An 18,768-nucleotide genomic window follows, 5' to 3' on the forward strand; every position below is an offset into this window, starting at 1 on the left:
CAGAGAAATGCCAAGTTTTAAAAACAAGGGCCATTTTTGTGTTTGTCATGGTGGCCTTATGCTTGGGGACCTTCAATTAAATTATATTTTCACTATTTTTTTTTTTGGGGGGGGGGGGAGGAGGGGGGCTTTTTGGGCCTCTAGGGGAGGATTGGGCCAGCAGGTCTGCACAGGAGCTTTTTTTCTTTTTTTAAATTCATGTGCTGCTTAACTGGCTATATTCTTTGGGGTACATAACTTTCCGCTTAGCGGCTGAATAAGGTAGCCGGATACCCATATATGACTAACTTAACCAGGATATTCCGCAGTGCTGCCACGCCGCTGAATATACCTGGATATGTGGTATTCGGCTAACTTATGGCGCGTCTAGAGTTAGCCGGTTAAGTTAATCAGCTAACTCGAATATCGGAAATAGCCGGTTAACTTAACTGGCTAACTCAGCTCCTCCCCAGAACGCCTACCTCCTGCCGCAGGAATGCCCGGACTCACCCGGCTAGAATTTAGCTGGGTGAGCATTTTAAAAATGCAGCTAAGCCATTTAGATGGACAACTTTCCCGTTCTCCATCTAAATGGCTCTTGAATATGTACCCCTATGGATTTAGTCTATTAAGTTAAGTTTGAAATCTAAGTGGCGATATTCAGACATAGCTGGTTAGGTTTCAGGTAGCTTTACCCAGGTAGCTTTATTTGAGGATATTCAGTGGGTCTTTAGCCGGGTTTTTTTCGGGTTTTTGAAAATTGACCTATTTGAAAATCAAGCCATATGTAAGGATTTCACCCAGACTTTCCCTAATGAAATATTCACAGTCTCTCTTCAAACTGGGGACCTTGAAATTTGCATATAGTTCCCTGGATTTCAAAGCTCAAAATGTATTTATTTGATTTACATTACACCTTTCAGGCATTTTAAAATAGGATTACATTTATTTATTTATTTATTTTTATTTCTAGGTTTTTTTATATACCGAAGTATTGGGGAAGGCCTTCACTCCGGTTTACATTTTAAACAACGAGATACAAGAAACAATCAAATGATAACTTTAACGTATAACTTTAACTAAGACAATTTTGGCACTAACCATCAGTATTCATGCCATTAGTAGTCACAGATTCAATTTCCGTTATGATCAAATTCTAAATTAAGTGAGAGAACTTGGATTTAAAATATTTTTTTCTCTGGTAATTTAAATTTTGCTTTTGTGCCACAACGTGTTTTTTTTTTTTCCAGGGTAAGGATTATAACAAAGTTTTGTTTTTTAAGCAGCTTTGCATAATTTTTTTTGAAACTAGCTACCTGTTTTTTCACTTAGTGATTCATTTGTAACTCATATGTTAGTAATACACGGTTTTATGTTGATCCTTTCTACAATGTGGGGTTGTTTTTTGTTTTTTTTTGGCATGGCAGTTTCCTCCTGCTCCTCGGGCTTTCAGCACACTTGGCATTGACCTCTGTTGTGCTATGGGGCCATGAGCCTTCAATTGCAACTTTACAGGTTTTTTTCCCTTCTGATTTTTATCCTCTTCCCAGTCATTCTAGTAACTGTTCTTTGCCGGGTGCAATAAACCAGGTCTGCCTCCAGAAGTCTGCAACTGTGAGTTCTTAGGCTGGCCACTGGGTGCCAACATTTCATGATAACTGGAACTCACTGGGGATGACTAGGGATAGGAAAAGTACCTCCATTGTATCCCAAGCCATGCTTGTGAATCCAACTCCGATCCTCTGCCTGCTAGCACACATCCCATGCCATTGAGCCACCAGATTGTCCCTTCTACCGTTTTTAAAAATGTCTTCTGATTCAGCTTTTTGAGCTAAAATGAAAGCGATTGCTAACTTTTATATAAGTTTCCACAGGTTTTGATAATTTGATATCCAGCCTTTCTTATAAGATAGATTAGTTCACCCCTTTTTTTTTTTTTTTGCTTTGGTAGCATTTGTTAACAACCATAGTGCAGCAGCAAAGATATGTCAGTTGAAGCAACAGAGACTCAGCAAAACCTCGTCAGGAGCTGGCTCACAATGATGGGCCAATTCTTTTTGCTTTGCTTTCTCCTATCTGTGTTGCTGCACAAGAAAGGTAAATTAAAGGAAAACAGGAGATTCAAGTAGAGGCATAAAATAGTAAGTTATATATTTTTTTTCTCAGAGCATTTATAGAAATATCCTTATCTTTTTAATTTCCGATTCAAAGCATATACGTTGTTCACCTTTGCAAGCTTTTATATTTTTCTCATCTTCCATAGTGAAGCAACAAAAATATATACATGTTGAAGCAACAAGATTGACCAGCCCCACTTCGCTCCATTAACACTGTAGAACTGTAAGCAAGTACCAGCCATTACTGGGAGACTTTTGAGCTCTCAAATGTATATCAAAAGCAAGGGTAAAAAAAGCAAAAAATGGAAAATTAATGCAGCACATCACTAAAATGTTACTAAATCTACGCAGTATGCAGAGCAAGAGCCTCCTTTTGAAAAAAAAAATGTTTCCCATTTTACTAGCTTTGAAAACGTACCTTTAAAACTAAAAACTGAAAGGTAATAATACTATAGTAAAGCTTCCACATCTCATGAAGTGGACGCTTGTCCTTGGGAGCTTATGCCTCAATAAATTCACGAGGCCATAAGATGCCAGCGGACTCCATGTTCTTTTTAGTATAGTAAGTATGCAACGGAATAACCTGTGTGAAAGTGAAGTGGTGCTCATGTACGCCTACAGTCACACATAGGTAGCATGCTGTCAGATGTAGAAAACTGACGTCAACCACCTGCTTCTTTTTCTACAGGAAAGCAAAAAAAAAACTGTTGTCAAGTTCACTACCAAACGGAGCACTTAGAAAGAAGGGAGCGAGCCACACGCCATCTAGTCCTGTAAGTAGATTTCCACGCAAAAATATTTGAACTTAATTTTTGGTAACCATATAATACTAGTATTAATAATAATGTGACTATATTCACTTGCTTTTAATCCCAAATCTTGTCTAAACGTGTCTTATAGGAGGCAATGTTCAACCTGAGCACAGTGCTGCACAGCCCATGAAAACTTTTTACCTGTGGTCATGCACCAGTTTTCAAAAGGAAAAATGCATGTGGACTTTTACTTTGAAAATTGCCTTAAGGAAAAGTACCTGCAGAGATCTGCACTTGCTTTTCCTGTAGATATCTTTTCCAGCCAAAACTACAAACATGGTTTTATAAATCCAAAACTATGCATGTAGCTTTCTCCCCTGATTTCATCTCACCCCAGGAATGCCTAATGCATGTCATTTTACACACATGCAATTTTCAGAAAGCAATTTATGCAGGTAAAAAGCATTTTCTCTGTGGACAAGCAGAATATGCTGAGCCACACAAGTGGGTACGATGGCATTGAGATGGCGTCATTCTCGTAGAGCTCAGAAGGACCCAAAGGTCTTTTTGCACATGCATGGACCTTCCCACGCAGCTACCTGCCACGCAAATCTGTCTTTTTTTTTGCTCTTGTGAACAGATGTGAATTTGATCTCTGGAAAAAAAAACTTTCAGCCACTTGTCAGTTTTTCTTTTTTTCTATATTATCTTTTATTATTTTTTCTTAACACTTGTTTAGCAAATCTTCTTAAATATCTGATTCCAAAAAATGCTTGGTTGTCACTCAAGAGGACAAAAAATAGTCCTGATAGAGCCTGGCTGGTGAAGTTTACCACAAAGCTTCTAGAAGCTTTGGCATGTTCCACTGAGAATGCACAAGCCATCCCACATCACGGATGTCATACAGAGTCCCCTCACTTCTAGTTTTTTCCTAGAGCCTAGCAGTTGCAGTCTTTGTCTCTGTCCCAAGGCTGGAAACTAAATAACCTACTCTGCTATATTCAAATATAGCTGGTTAGGTTTTTAGTTATCCGGCTACATGGAGCCAGATAACTGTAGGCTAGTATATTCAGCGGGATGTTTATCCCACTGAATATACGGGACAAGTTATCTGGCTATCTTTAGCCGGATATCTTATCCACTAAATGCCCTATTGAATAATGGCCTCTTCATTTCTAATCAGTCTTCAAAAATCCTATGTGAAGCCATCTCATGTATTCAACTTCATAGGGGCCCATCTGGATACAACTCAGGGAAATTGTTTCTGCCTCAACAAAGAGCAGACAGTTATCAAAAATATTCCTATGTCTCAGGGACCAAAGACATAGGAACATTTATGAAGATTTTAAATGACATGACAGCAACAGTCTGTCACCTTTTTTGCATGTCTTCACGTGAGTCAGGCTGAGTGGAAGCTAAAGCTTCAATTTGTACCAACATCGCCAACTGTTGTCTGAGAAAGTGAAGAGTATCCAATGCTCTCATCAAATCTCTGAGACAAAAAAAGGGACAAAAAAATGCCAGACTCAGAAAAAATCCGGTCACCATACAAACTTACACCAAAGTGAAAATAAGGTGACAGCAAGCCTGATGGCGTGTCATGCACAGAAGTGCTAGGACCGCCCGGACTATTCAATCATCCACCTTCAATAAGAGAGATCTTTTAGCTTTTTTTTAAAACAAGTAAAACCATAAACAGTCATAAGTGTTATCTTATAGCGAACTCAACACGGCTAGTATTTCGCGGGAAGGCTTCCTCGGGTAAATTTAAACTTTATAATCCACTGTGACTGATGTTATAATAGGACCAATAGTCTCACGAAAGAATCTCAAAAGGACCTCTGACGTGGTGTTTAGTTAATGTAAATCTTTTAAAAGGTAAATTTTTTTCACCAACCCCAGTTTCAGAAACTTCTGCCCACAGATACTTTCGATCAAGATTGGGAGCCCATCTGAGAAACATTTCTTCTCAGGGAACATGGTCTTTAGAAGTCCCTACATATCAACCACCCAGAGATAAGAGCAATCTTAAGTGCTCTGAAAGTGTTTTTTTCATGGTTGAAAAACAACGTGGTGGTGCTCTAGGCAGACAGATGGAAATTAGGGGGAACAGCTTCTTACAGACTTTGCTGGGAAACCTCCAAAATTTGGAAATGGGCTCTTTTCCAAGGAACTTTTCTTCTGCAGAATCTGAATCAGATAGCAGACGGTCAACTCTAAGGGGCAGATTTTCAGACTCCGCGAATAGGCCTACTTTTGTTTGCGCCTGGAGCGCAAACAAAAGTACGCTGGATTTTAGTAGATACGCGCGGAGCCGCGCGTATCTGCTAAAAACCTGGATCGGCGCGCGCAAGGCTATCGATTTTGTATAGCCGGCGTGCGCCGAGCCGCGCAGCCTACCCCCGTTCCCTCCAAGGCCGCTCCGAAATCGGAGCGGCCTTGGAGGGAATCCTCTAACGCCCTCCCCTCACCTTCCCCTCCCTTCCTCTACCTAACCCACCCGCCCGGCCCTGTCTACACCCCCCCCCCTTACCTTTCTCCGGGGATTTACGCCTCCCGGAGGGAGAAGTAAATCCCCGCACGCGAGCGGGCCTCCTGCGCGCCAGGCTGCGACCTGGGGGCGGATACGGAGGGCGTGGCCACGCCCCCGGACCGCCCCGGGCCGTAGCCACGCCCCCGTACCCGCCCCCAAAACGCTGCCGACACGCCCCCGAAACGCCGCGACGACCGGGCCCGCCCCCCGACACGCTCCCCTCGGAGAACCCCGGGACTTACGCAAGTCCCGGGGCTCTGCGCGCGCCGGTAGGCCTATGTAAAATAGGCTCACCGGCGCGCAGGGCCCTGCTCGCCTAAATCCGCCCGGTTTTGGGCGGATTTAGGCGAGCAGGGCTCTGAAAATCCGCCCCTTAATGTATAAATGATGGTTACATGACCATATAGCACAAAAAACATTTTTCAACTTTGGGGCACTAGCAGATAACCTTCTTTGCAGCATGCCTCAACAACAAGATTCACGCATACTGCTCCAGAAGACCAGCAATGGCAGATTAGCAACAGATGCATTCTCAATTTGGTGGAATCTAGGGCTTCTCTAAGTGTTTTCCCCAATTCCTGTCATTTCAAAAACTGTTTGAAAATTGAGAAGGGAGGGAAGTCTAATGATGATGATATTCTCCTTATGGTCTCATCAACTGTGAGTTCCTTGTCTCCAATGATTAGCTATTCATCCAACGATAAGATTGTGAATATTCATATCCCTCATTTTGCAGTGCAGTGTTATGGTTTTGAGGTGTTGGAGTAGATTCTTGGGTACTGCGGAGATGGCCACTCCCACGGGGAGGAGCCCTGTGAGGAACCGCAGTACTAGGCTAGACTCTATAAACGCAGACACAGAGGATTTGTATTTATTATACAGCTTGGAGATACTGCCCAGGGGGTGGCAGTAGTGAGGTAATCCAGTAGAAGTAGTCCAGGGGTCCTCGGCAGAGGAGACCAGCCCCACACTTGAGTAGATGGTAGGCAGCGCAAGGTAGTAGAGGAAGTCCCGGATGCAGACTCACAGCACTGAGCTGTAGGTGAGACAGACTGACAAGAAGGCTGATGGGAACTACCTTGGCCAGAAGACTGCCAGATTTGATAAGCGTCAGCTTCCTCCCCAGTTGGTGGTGGCCAAATCCACTCTCAAGTGTTCGCGGACCCATTCCCCGGACTTCCCCAGATCTCATCACACAAGATCAGGGCATCCCAACATCCAGGCCCTGTCGCTCACAGCCTGGATGTTGAGAGGTTAATTCTGCAACTGCTTGATCTCTGCGTATATGTCTCAGGTCCTGGTGGTTTCTAGAAAGCCTTCCACTAGAAAGTCCTGAAGTGGACTGAAGTGGAGGAGATTTTCAGTGCTCAGTGTGCCAAGTCAAAGTTCTAGAAACTTTGACATAAGTTTTCCGTGTTGGGGGCTCCATCTGATGATTTCACCCATATGTGTGAGGACTAACATCCTGCTGTCCTTGGAGAACACTTGTTACAGGTAAGCAACTCTGCTTTCTCCTTGCTTCAATTAAGCACTCTACCAGAAGATCTTACAACTTTAAATGGAAAAGATTTACTATCTACTGTTCAAGGTTCAAACAGGATTCCTTTAAGTGTCTAGTCTACTAAACCTTTCCAATTGTGGTCTGAAAACTTAAGTCAGTCAGTGCCATAGTAGCATACCATGAGACTTTGGAAGGTATTCTATTTCTCATCAACCTTCAGTTGCCAAATTTATGAAAGGTCTCATATGTCGGAAACCTCCAATAAAGGATCCTCCTGTACCTTGGGATCCTGAATGTAGTTCTTGAAGTTGCCATTCAAGCCTTTAGCAATGGCAGAACTAAAGTTCCTTTCTTAAAAGGTTTTATTCTTGATAGCAGTTACTTCTCGAAGCATAAATTGCACGCACTGGCGTAGATTCATACTCTTTATATTCAATTCTTTCACAGCAAAGTAATTTTGAAAACTCATCCTAAATTTCTCTTAAAAGTAGTTTCTCATTTCCATTTAAATCTGTCCATTGTTTTACCAACATTCTTTGCAAGACTGCACACCCATAAAGGTGAGTAGGCTCTTCATACATTGGTCTGCAGAAAAATTTTACATTTCTGTTTGCAAAGAACCTAGTCACACAGAAAATTCTCACAGCTTTCATTTCTTTTAATCTAATCGAATAGGGTTTTTCTGTTTGAATCTGTGACTGAATCACTTACTGCTATAATCAGGCTGGACTGCATCTTTAAAGTAAAGGCCCATCAAATCAGGGCTACAGCAACTTCTTTAGCACATCTATAAGTTCACAGCTCATTACTGCTTATAGACTGCCTCATGTCAGCTCAGCAGCTTTGGACAGGCAGTTTTTGGAAGCTTATTAATTCCATCAACTCTACCTTCCACCCTCAAGCAGTATAGGCAGATTACAGTGATCTAATACTGATATGCAAAAACAACAAGATAATCATATGCAACCCTCAGATTGAGAGTCCCCGCTTGTGAGGCTGAGCTTATCCTGCTTGTCAAGGAAAAAAGTTCATTTTCTTACCTGTAACAACAGGTATTATCCATAGACAGCAGAATGTCAGCCACACAGTCCTTTCCATCTCCTCTTAGCTTAACTTGCTATTAAGTCTGAGAAGACTCATGCAGTGGGTGGTCATGCAGAAAGGTCCACACATGCTCAGAAAGGACCATCTCATCTTTCTGAGCTCTGAGAGAGCTTTTATAACTTGGCACAGTCATGTGATGTCGCTCGTGTGACTGATTTATCTTGCTACCTACAGAGAATATCTGTTACAGGTATGCAACTTAGCTTAACCTGCAGAAATTGCCAGTTCAAAAATTTGCTACCCTGTATGAGAGAGAAACTGAGACTATCTACAAGGCCCTTGTAGTAGATAGCTATTTATAGTAAGCAGCTATTTGTGCTACTATAGGAGGCCCACCTAGTAACTCAAGGTGAGGTTTAGGTAGTAGTGTAGGGGTTAGGGGCCACTTTTACATTCAGAGTGAGATGTACGAACAGATTTGATGTCCTTCAGAGTGAGGAAACTCACACAATGATGAGATTTATACAATGTTCTCTCAACCTAGCTTGATGAACTGTTCTGTTCGTACATCTCACTCTGCATGTAAAAGTGGCCCCTGACCCTTCATTTCTACCTAAACCTCACATCGGGTTACTAGGTGGGCCTCCTATAGTAGCATAAATAGCTGCTTACTAGGGTGCCACCCCCAGAGTCAATCAGTCTCTTTCTTTCTCTCTCTCTCTCTCTATTGCTTTCTCTCTCTCTCACTCTCCCTTCCCCAGCTGAAAAAAATCGCAAATTGCGTTATGGGCACAACACATATCGCACACCTTAACACAATTGAAAAAGGTGTAGTTATTTTCGGCGTTAAAACTGTGCAATGTTGTGTTATGGCTTCGCAAAGTTCGAAGCCAGTCCACTTTTTCGGACATCCTGCCCCCGACTCCTCCCCAATCCCGCCCCTTTTAAAAATTTGCATCGCACCATGCGAAAACACCATAACGCGATTTGATAAATGACCCAGTATATTCTTTGAATATAGCTGGTTAAGGTTAAAGTTATTCCGGACATTTATCTGCTGAATATCCCAGATAACATATCCGTTTTAGTTTAGGTTTTAGTTTTTTTTTAAATTGATCTCTGTTCTGTGCTTTCTTTGCTAATTATCAGTCATGTTTATGTTAAATGAAATTATTCTCCTTCTATTTTGTCTTAAAATAAAGTCATATTCAATATATTGCATGATAAATATGCTGAAATCAGTGAATCATGATTTCATACCCAGAAGATAAAACAGGATAAAGCAAAAGAAAGATTTATTCAATATCTAATCTATATCAAGAACTAAAGAGCTTTATAAACTGGCCACACAAAAAACATGAAACCAGTATTTGAACTATTTGTATACATTTAAAATACATGCCAAAACAATATATTAAATTAAGAAAAATGCATAGTGGCTCTTCAAGTTAGTCAAATTTAGTAATCCTTGACCCAGTTTCTTTATTTGATAAACAGGTGCTCAACTACTTCTAAATAGTGCACAAGTGTGTAAAAATGCTTTTAAATAACCTGATGTAGCCATGTTTTGATGCTAGTCTGTGTCAAGGGAAATTTACTCTTAGATCTCATTCTCTATGGACTGTCAAACTTCATCCATTAAAAAATCCAAATTGGGTCATTTCAGCCTCAGCATCTGGCTTTTCCTCAGGCATCATTGCAGCAAGAGAAGGCTGAAATGCCTGCCTGATTTGGAATAGTTTTTCTTTTATTAAATATTCTGCATATTGAACTTTCAATTAACATTACAAGGCAAGTTATGTAGTTTTACAATAATATATCATATATAGTTTAACTAATTATGTTAACACCCTAATCACCCATAGAGAATTATCAACCAGCCTGATTTGGAATGTAATGATTTTGTAACTGATTTTCAATAAATTTGCACTTTGGGGGCCTTTGTACTAAAAGTATGCTAAGAAATGAGTGCTAAAAACTTGGGGCCTGATTTTCAAAAGCATTTATATGCTCAAAATTGGGTCTTACACGTGCAAATGCATTTTACCCATTTAAGTGGGCTTTTGAAAATTGCTACAGTATATGCCACTGAATTGTTCATAGGATATTCATGTGTAAATAAACTTAAAGAGAAATTTTAAAAACCTGATGTGCGCCAAAACCGGGAGATATGTGAATATGTCGGGCTGGCGTGCGCCAAGCGGATTTTAAAAGCCACTAGAGTACGCGCTTATCTCCTACTGCACGCACAAATGAAAAAAAAAATCCAAAAAAGGGGGCGGGGCATGGGCATTCTTGGATTTTAGCTTCAAATTAGTGCGAAATGCGTGCACCGGGGTCCCCTGCTGCGTAACTTATGTTATGGAGGATACATAAGTAATAAAATAAAGATAGATCGGCGGGGTTTTAAGGGTCGGGCTTACAGGAGAGAAGGGAGGGCATTAAAGTAGTGGGGTTTGGAAGTCCTGGCCCTCACCTGGGAGAACTGGGAATGAAATGGGAAAACTGGCGATAGTGTCAGTGTGCGTGTATTAAAATCCCCCCACTTATGCAGGCTATGCCAAGCTGCGTATATTACATTGGTTGAAACCTTTATTAACTGTCGAGGTCTTCCGCACTGTTTTACAAACTCTGATTTTCTTAAACATAGACTACTGTAACTCCCTATTACTTGGCCTCCCAGCATGTCTCTCAGAACCATTACAGTTGCTACAAAATGCCTCAGCAAGGCTTTTATTAGGAACAAGGAAATTTGATCACATCACTCCCTCGCTGATATCACTACGCCGGCTGCCAGTACAATCCCAAATCTATTATAAAGTATTAACGTGAATTTTCAAACTCATGCACTCCAGTAACACCGGTGTGATAGGCGCGACACTACAACCATGCACACCCCATTGAGCACTAAGATCTCAAAATAAAGGACTACTGAGTGTGCCAATGGTACAGAGTACACATCTGACGCAAGTAAGAGAGTGTGTGTCTTCCATAGCGGGTCCAAAGCTTTGGAGTTCTCTACCTGAGATATTAACGATACCAGAAAGAAAGAGACTTAAATGTGAGCGGAAAGGAAGGCTATTAAAAAATGCAGACAGCCTAACTTAAAAACATCAGAATGCAGAGAACTACAACAACAAGAAAGACAAAAGATAATAATAAAAGAATGAGTAATAAATTAATGAGTGAATTTAAGTACCTTAAGACAAAATTCTGACAATCATGTGAAAATTGTTAAATGATAATTTCTATACGACTAGCCTAGTGTCGTAGAGTTTTAGATAATGTTTTAAAACAACTCAGTAGATTTATATGTGCTGATTTATAGTATAAATGTTATTTTAGTAAACCGTCGTGATCTTTATTTGGAACGACAGAATATAAAATGTCTAAATAAATAAATAAATAGAAATGGCATTTGCCACATAGGTGCGTGCCCTCTTAAAATTGTGCTTACATGTGCGCATGGTCAGCCTATTTTATACAGGATGGCATATATATACGCATATGTTATAAAACAGCCACATCCCTGGACACAGGCTGACGAACATGTGCACATGTGCACCCATGCACCTGTTTAAAAGTTACCATACCTATGTTCGTAAATGGCTTTTTAAAATTGCTATGATAAAAGGATTTAAAGCGATTTATTTATTTAGGTATTTTATATACTGTTGTTCCATATAAAGATCACAATGGTTTACAAAAGTAACATTCATAGCTATGTATCAACAGAAATTTGGGTTACAGAGGTAGTATTCATCAACAGGTATCAACTGAAATGTTCCATTATATTTTAACTAAAAATATAGGACATAGGGCGGGAGGTACAGAACATAATAATACAACAGATTTCACATAATAGTAAGTATGTTGGGTTGAGTTTCTTTCATTCACTCGTTAAATTTATACCTCCTACCTTAATTGATTTCTTTTGTCTTTATTATTATTGTTTTCTGCATTCTGATTGTTTTAAGTTAGGTTGTAAGCATCATAAGCATGATAGTTAGTAATGAGCGAAACTAAGCCACATTTCCCACGGAAGGGGCCCTAGGGGCTCACAGTGGACCTCTTGCATTCAAAGGACCAGAAAATAGATAGAAACATAGAAATGACGGCAGAAGAAGACCAAATGGCCCATCCAGTCTGCCCAGCAAGCTTCACACATTTTTTCTCTCATACTTATCTGTTTCTCTTAGCTCTTGGTTCTATTTCCCTTCCACCCCCACCATTAATGTAGAGAGCGGTGATGGAGCTGCATCCAAGTGAAATATCTAGCTTGATTAGTTAGGGGTAGTAACCGCCTCAATAAGCAAGCTACACCCATGCTTATTTGTTTTACCCAGACTATGTTATACAGCCCTTATTGGTTGTTTATCTTCTCCCCTGCCGTTGAAGCAGGGAGCTATGCTGGATATGCATGGAAAGTGAAGTATCAGGTACATTTGGTTTGGGGTAGTAACCGCCGTAACAAGCCAGCTACTCCCCGCTTTGTGAGTGTGAATCCTTTTTTCTTCTCCCCGAGGAAAATTGCTCTCCATCGATCAGCAGAGGACCAGCCCCAGTCCAGGACCAAGCATGCATAGTACATACCCCCCTCCCTGTCTCTTCCAATTAACTACCCCTCACCCAGCACAGAACCAGTTATCCCTGGCCCTTCCCTTGTCCCGGGCAACCCTTCCAAAACCCCTCATCTTGAGCCAACAGGAGAACCTCCTTGAGCTTGCTTTTCAGTAACGATCTGAACCACAGCATGTGGTTTCAAGTCCCGAGCACTGCAGGGTGGCGCCAGATTGTTTTGGAAGCTGCAGCAGTAAGCGGTAAAAGTCTGTCCTTCCGAGAGTTCAGCATAGGGGACGGGTATGTGAAGAGGTAAAGGTGTCCGAGTGCTGGAGGATGATTTCTTCTTTCTGTGCCAAAGGTTGGGGAGGGAAGGGGGGTAAGTCCAGGTGGCAATTGCTTCTGTGGGAGGGGACTCCACATTTGTAAACTGCTAGTATGCCAGTTTAGCATGCAGGTAGTTTGCTACAATCCTGAATAGCAGCTAAATTTCACATGCTAAAAGAATGCATTTAAGTTATTTAACTCCTGGTCCTGGAGCTTTAGTATGCAACATGCTAAAAAGTAACAAGGCCATTAGCATGCTATTAGGGAGGGTAATTTTCTCAGGCATTTCTGTGGGTAAAATACTGCTTTACCTGGAGAAATGGCTTGCTATAAAATTGCCCGCCCAATATACACGTGTATGTTTTGCATGCATGTAGGTTTACTCAGAAAAGCAGGGCGTTCCTGGGCGCAGAGTTGGAGAGAGGTTTGGGCTATGTATATATAGTATTTTTGGATATCCAAAAGTATGCATGCAAATTGTGCCAAGCATTTCCACCCAACAAATTATCAGGTAGTTTTGGCGGGATACTTTTCAAAGTGAACAAATGGATGTAAGTTTGCTTTGAAAGTTGTTAACTTGTGCATGTGTTTGCCAACTTTATACTGAGGGTTATTTTAAAAAAAAAACAAAACAAAACAAACCTACCCTCATGAGGTCAGTATTGAAAGGGGATGTCTGTGCAATTTTGCAAGTTTCCTGATAAACCCCATGTTTTTAATTTCCCATCCTGCCAAATGGATACATTTTAACTGGGTCTGTACCAGACGAAAAAGACAGGGATGGGGTGTAAACTTTTCAAAAAAAGTAGATATATAGACATTCATTTCCAATAATGCGTCGTCTTGTATAATAAATTGTTCAAGATTAATAGAAAAGGAAATGAAAAATCCTTTATATTTTTAGAAGCAGTAGAAAGCAATAAAAAGTTTTAAGTTGAAAAAGAAATATTTATTTATGACTACTTTAATGACTTTAAGTGCTTTTAGATGACTGTATAACTAATACAAATCTCACCATTCCTTCATACTAACAAAGGATTGAAGACGTAAAAATATCCTCATCTGCTTGTTAGTACTGTGTCAAATGTTTTAAGGGTTCGTCCACTTAAGCATTTTATTTGAAATGTTTCTTTTTATAACCTCTCTCTTTGATTACAGCCCACAGCAGGTGGAAAAACATCACCCTTGTCAATCATAAAGCGGATATGCGACAATCAAGAGCACTCTGTGGCTCACATCGCCCCTTCACTCAAACAACACCCTCATTCTGTGACGGGGGACCTTAGCAGGTTTATAGCACCCACAAGTCAGGGAAGCGGGCATAAAATGAAACATAACCTAACTGGCTCCCCCAGAGCTAAAAAGACAACAAAGGGCAACCATCAACTATGAACGCCACCCACGCCCAACGGGACTATTATCACTTTTGCCAAAATGAGGGAACCATGTACAAAAATGGAGACGTATCTCTTGAAGTACCAGCCTTGTTGTTTTTCTGAACTGTGTGATTTACAGAGTGCTCCCAATGTCTGGAAGGTATTCAATCTAGTGTGAACTCTATACAGTATGAATGACATCTGTTGATACGCTGTAATCCACAGCCTGATGATAAGATTAATCTTTAAGCATATATATAACTTATTTTTGTATGGACTGATTGATGCTGTTTGCATAATCAGCTCTTTGACATGGGTTTCATAAATCCATTTGTTGTGTTCTACCCATGAAGATAATATTTTTGTCAAAGACATCCAGAGGAATGGAAAAAAAAAGAACTATCCAGAGCTGTGCACCATGTGTTCACTGGACATGCTTAAGGTTTATAGGATTGTTCAAATCAATGGGATGTGTTGTATTTTCAGGTGAACATATAGTATAAATTGTACTGTAGCTTCTACAACCTTAATCTATACTTGACAAATGGGAGAACCTTTTTGAGTCAGTACTTATTGTAGAACTTTTAATGTACTAGTTAAGTTAGTTAACTACAGTATTTAATCAACATGCCAAGCCAGCTTCTTTATTTTCATAGTTAAACTTCCTGCTTAAAAGGAAGGTAAACCAGTACATAGCTGTCATTAATCTCTAGTATAAAATATGGATGTGACTTGCTGTTACAAGAAATGCATCTTACTGTAGTCCAGTTTGTTCAATTCCCTCATCAGTTTCTCAGTTCTGTAAAGAAGACTGAATGTGTTTTGTTTTGGTTTTTGTTTTTTTTTTTTTTAATCCTGTTATCCTTGTGGCTGTTCAATTGTCCATTTAAGGGAGTCAGGTCAGAAGGTGGTGACTATCAGGTTCACTTAAAACTTTAACTTTGCAAATCTCTGCTGTTTTGAAACAAGGCTTCTTAATTTGCCATATTTATTCTGGATGGTGCATGATTTTTAAGGATGGTGACTTGAACATGATTTCAAATTCTTACTTTTGGACAGAAGAATTAGAATTATATGTTTCTACTTTTAGAAGAGTTCAGTTTTGTAAAATATTTTATGAACATTTATATATATATATATATATATATATATATACATATATATATACATATACATACAACTCTTAGAATGTCCATCTGCATTTAAAAATAAGGCACATTGTATCTAAGTTTCCCGCAGTCATACCACCAACTGTACTAAGTGCTGTTCCACAATGATCTGTTCTTTTAAAGATTTAACAGTAATGCATTAATTTATCTTTCTAGGCAAATAATTCTAATAAAGGTACAGTAACCTTAACAGTGTTTGCAATATTGTCTGTATATCATTATCACAAACTATCAGTGCTGTGCTTTTTGACACATTTATCAGCATTTGCGGTGTGTGTACTTTGCCTGGCTGAATTTACTACTTGCTCATCAGATAATCGCAAAAACCTGACTCTGGGCCTGTGAACTTTTTCTGGTGGGTATCTCCTCGTCCTGTGCTGCCTTTGCCTCTCCCAGTGCATATGGCTGAACACCTGCAAAGGAGCAGAACTCATTGTGGGGGCACACGAAGCACCCGAACCCCAACAAACACTACCAACTCCAAAATGACAAACTGTGCTTTATCTTACCCACTTAAACAGTTGGCACAAGCACTCATGTTTGCTGGTGATATGTCCATGTGCACTGTGCTCTGAAAATGCAATATATGTGTGCATTACATCATTGTGCCACCCCCCAAAAGAAAATGCTTCTTTATAACCAGTAGACCTACTAGTTCTCTATACTTAAAAAAAAAAAAAAATTGCTCCCATATCATGTTTAATTGTAATATCCCAACCTCCCCCAGAGGATGTTTTACATAATGTATGTACTTTATTTCACACCAGCTTAATTTCTAGAGCAGTACTGTATTTTGGAAAGTTTTACATATATTGCCTAACATATCTGTTATAAGAAATATCAAACCTGTTAAAGAGAGATTTGCAGGTACAGGGGGTAATTTTACAACTGGGTGCATTAGTGCCAAGTCTGTGAGTACTTATTACTTACAGATTTTGCACACATTTTCAAAATGAAAGTGCATATATATTTTCAATTTGAACATTTATCCCAGAGACACTGCCTGCACGCACTTGCAACTGCTAAGTTTTGCAAGTGATTTTTCCCAAGAAAATGTATGCACATCCTTTTTGGAAATTCAAAAGTACGCGCAAACTTTTTCTTGGGAAAATTATCTCCTCCGCCCTGCCTCCAGGAGCATCTTTTCATAGTATGGGTAGCACTACATATGCAGTGGGCCCTTCATGCACACATTGACCAACCTACGGGGAGGGCAGTTTTCTAAAATCCTTTTTCCGTGGATGAAATGGCTTTTAAAACTACCCTCAGTTTTTATGTGCTCACTATGCTCCCATTTTATTGTATTCATTTTAAAATGTTTAAGTTGTCTTTTGGTAAATGTCTACTCTTCTAAAAATAGATTTTAAAGTCACGTTTTCCAATTTAGCTAGCAACTTTGACTTCCTTTTTTTCCATTAAGACTGAATATTAGCTTTAGCAGTGGTAGAATGGTGATATGTATTTTTTGTTTTCTAGCTTAAACAGCGTCTTGTTTCTAGGAGCCTAAGCCCCTCTGTTGGGCGCAGAGTTGATGGCCTAATGGACTTTTGGTGATCTCTTGCTGTTCTTGGCAGCCAATTTAATAACCCAAGTGGACTTTGGTTCCCCCATCACATGAGCAAAGCCAACCAGGTACCTTACATTTGTCATCTCAGCCCCTATTCTAAGAAGAGTATCAGCCATACTTTAACATTTGAAGAACTGGAAGATATGGACTATTGAAAGTGGAAAGACAACGTGTAGATTGCTGAACTTCATTTAGGTTTCTTTCCTTTCCATTATTGTTAACTGTTCTCTGTCTTGCCTCAGGTGTATTTTTGATGTATTGAATTTTGTTGTTCATGATCTTTAGTCTGGTCTAGCATGCTTTATATGTCTACAACTTGAAGTTGTTTGATAGGAAGAAAATGATTTAATAAATCTTCCATAGCCTGTCTTTTTTTTTTAGTTTTTTTTTCTTCCATATTTCTTGTGCCAATTTTCTGGAAATGCTGTTAGCTGAGGTAATGTCAAGGCTTACTATATTTAGAATTACACAGAAGAAGGAGAAGAGTGAAGGAGTTGCAAAATTTAACCATATGAGATATTACAGATGTGTTGTACCTCACCAATTTGCAGGGCAGAAACAGAAAAGCATTGATTAAATACAAAAAGGTCTACAGGAAAGCTGTAGTGGTTCCCATTAATTTAGGTGGGACTGCATGTGTAAAGCTACAGGCATGCAGGCTGGTGTCTATCACTTTTACAGCTGTCCAATTTCTATATTGGCCTTACAGTAGTTTGCATTGAATGAGTTTTTAAGTTACAGGTGCCATTTGGCCAGTGTGATTTTCTTCTGGATAGAAGCAAAATCACACTAGGCCTTAGCATGCCTCTTGTTTTCTCTTCTATATTTTCTTCTCTTTTATTTTTTTAGGCTTCAAAGTTTCTTCCTGCTCCTTTGAGTCTCCAGCTCATTTAGAACCAATCTCTACTGGGCTATGGTGCCGTGAGCCTGCATTTTCAACTACCAATGGGTTTTATAAAAAAAAAAGTTTGTTTTTAACTCCACCCCTTTATATAGTTCAGTTATTGCTGCAGCAGTTCTCTGCTAGGAGCCATGGACTGCAGCTTCCTCCTTGAATGGTTGCACCCGCAGTCTGGTTTCTCAGTGTTGCTGTGAGATGACTGGAGCTCCTCCTTCCAGTTATCTTCACAGCATCAACTAGGATTCCCATGAAACTGGGCCGCCTCCTCCCCACCGTCGAGCATCCCTAGCCCAGATTGCAGAATCCAGGCTTGAGTCAAACCCAGACCTCATGTATGACTGTGCACAGCAGTGCCACTGAACCATCAGGCCAGCTGCTTCTGATCTTATTTTTTGGTAGGTTTAAAACATTTTCTGTTTCTTGCTTATAGTAGTCGCATCAGTCTGGTTCCCCAGGTCAGCCATATGTTTTATGATGAATTTATCTTTGTTCTAATCATATCTGGTTTTATGTTTATATCATAACATTAATATTTGACTCTACATTTTAGGAAGACACTGCGACAGGGCATAATATATCATAGGATACCATCATATTTTGGGTGTATTTGAGGCACAAAACCTCATTTACCCTATAAGTGGCAAGATCATCTAGTTTGTTTGTTTATTTATGGGTGTATTTTTATTATGGGCATTTTAAAATAATTGTATTTTCCTGTACATACCCAGATCAGTCCAGGCTCCTGGGTTTTGTCTCCTTTCCAGCAGATGGAGACAAAGTTTTACTGACACTGTAACTTAACCTGCTGTGCCACCTGCAGTCCGTCAGTATTTCTCTGTCTCCAGCAGATGGAAGGTGGTGCAAATCCTGCAGTCTGAGGAGAGTTTAAAAAACAAAAAAGTGGAGTAGTGTTAGTTGAATTCTACCCAGCCCTTCCTGAAG

The 18,768-nt window shown here is 40.0% G+C and overlaps 1 protein-coding gene across 10 annotated transcripts in view; it reads left to right on the forward strand.

Annotated features, from left to right (window-relative positions):
* The window catches only part of STK33 (serine/threonine kinase 33), a 122,862-nt gene extending 105,568 nt beyond the window's left edge, over nucleotides 1-17,294 (forward strand). For 7 of the 10 annotated variants that reach the window (XM_029582096.1, XM_029582091.1, XM_029582100.1 and 4 more), the window contains 2 exons: nucleotides 2,785-2,869; nucleotides 13,972-17,294. In XM_029582096.1, coding sequence (XP_029437956.1) covers nucleotides 2,785-2,835 — 51 coding nt within the window. In that variant the 3' untranslated portion in view covers nucleotides 2,836-2,869; nucleotides 13,972-17,294. The remainder of the gene's footprint in view (nucleotides 1-2,784; nucleotides 2,870-13,971) is intronic. The other 3 variants (XM_029582095.1, XM_029582097.1, XM_029582099.1) reach the window with 1 other exon arrangement.
* Nucleotides 17,295-18,768: the final 1,474 nt, after the last annotated feature.

Source organism: Rhinatrema bivittatum, chromosome 17 (assembly GCF_901001135.1).
Source record: "Rhinatrema bivittatum chromosome 17, aRhiBiv1.1, whole genome shotgun sequence".
NCBI lineage: Eukaryota > Metazoa > Chordata > Amphibia > Gymnophiona > Rhinatrematidae > Rhinatrema > Rhinatrema bivittatum.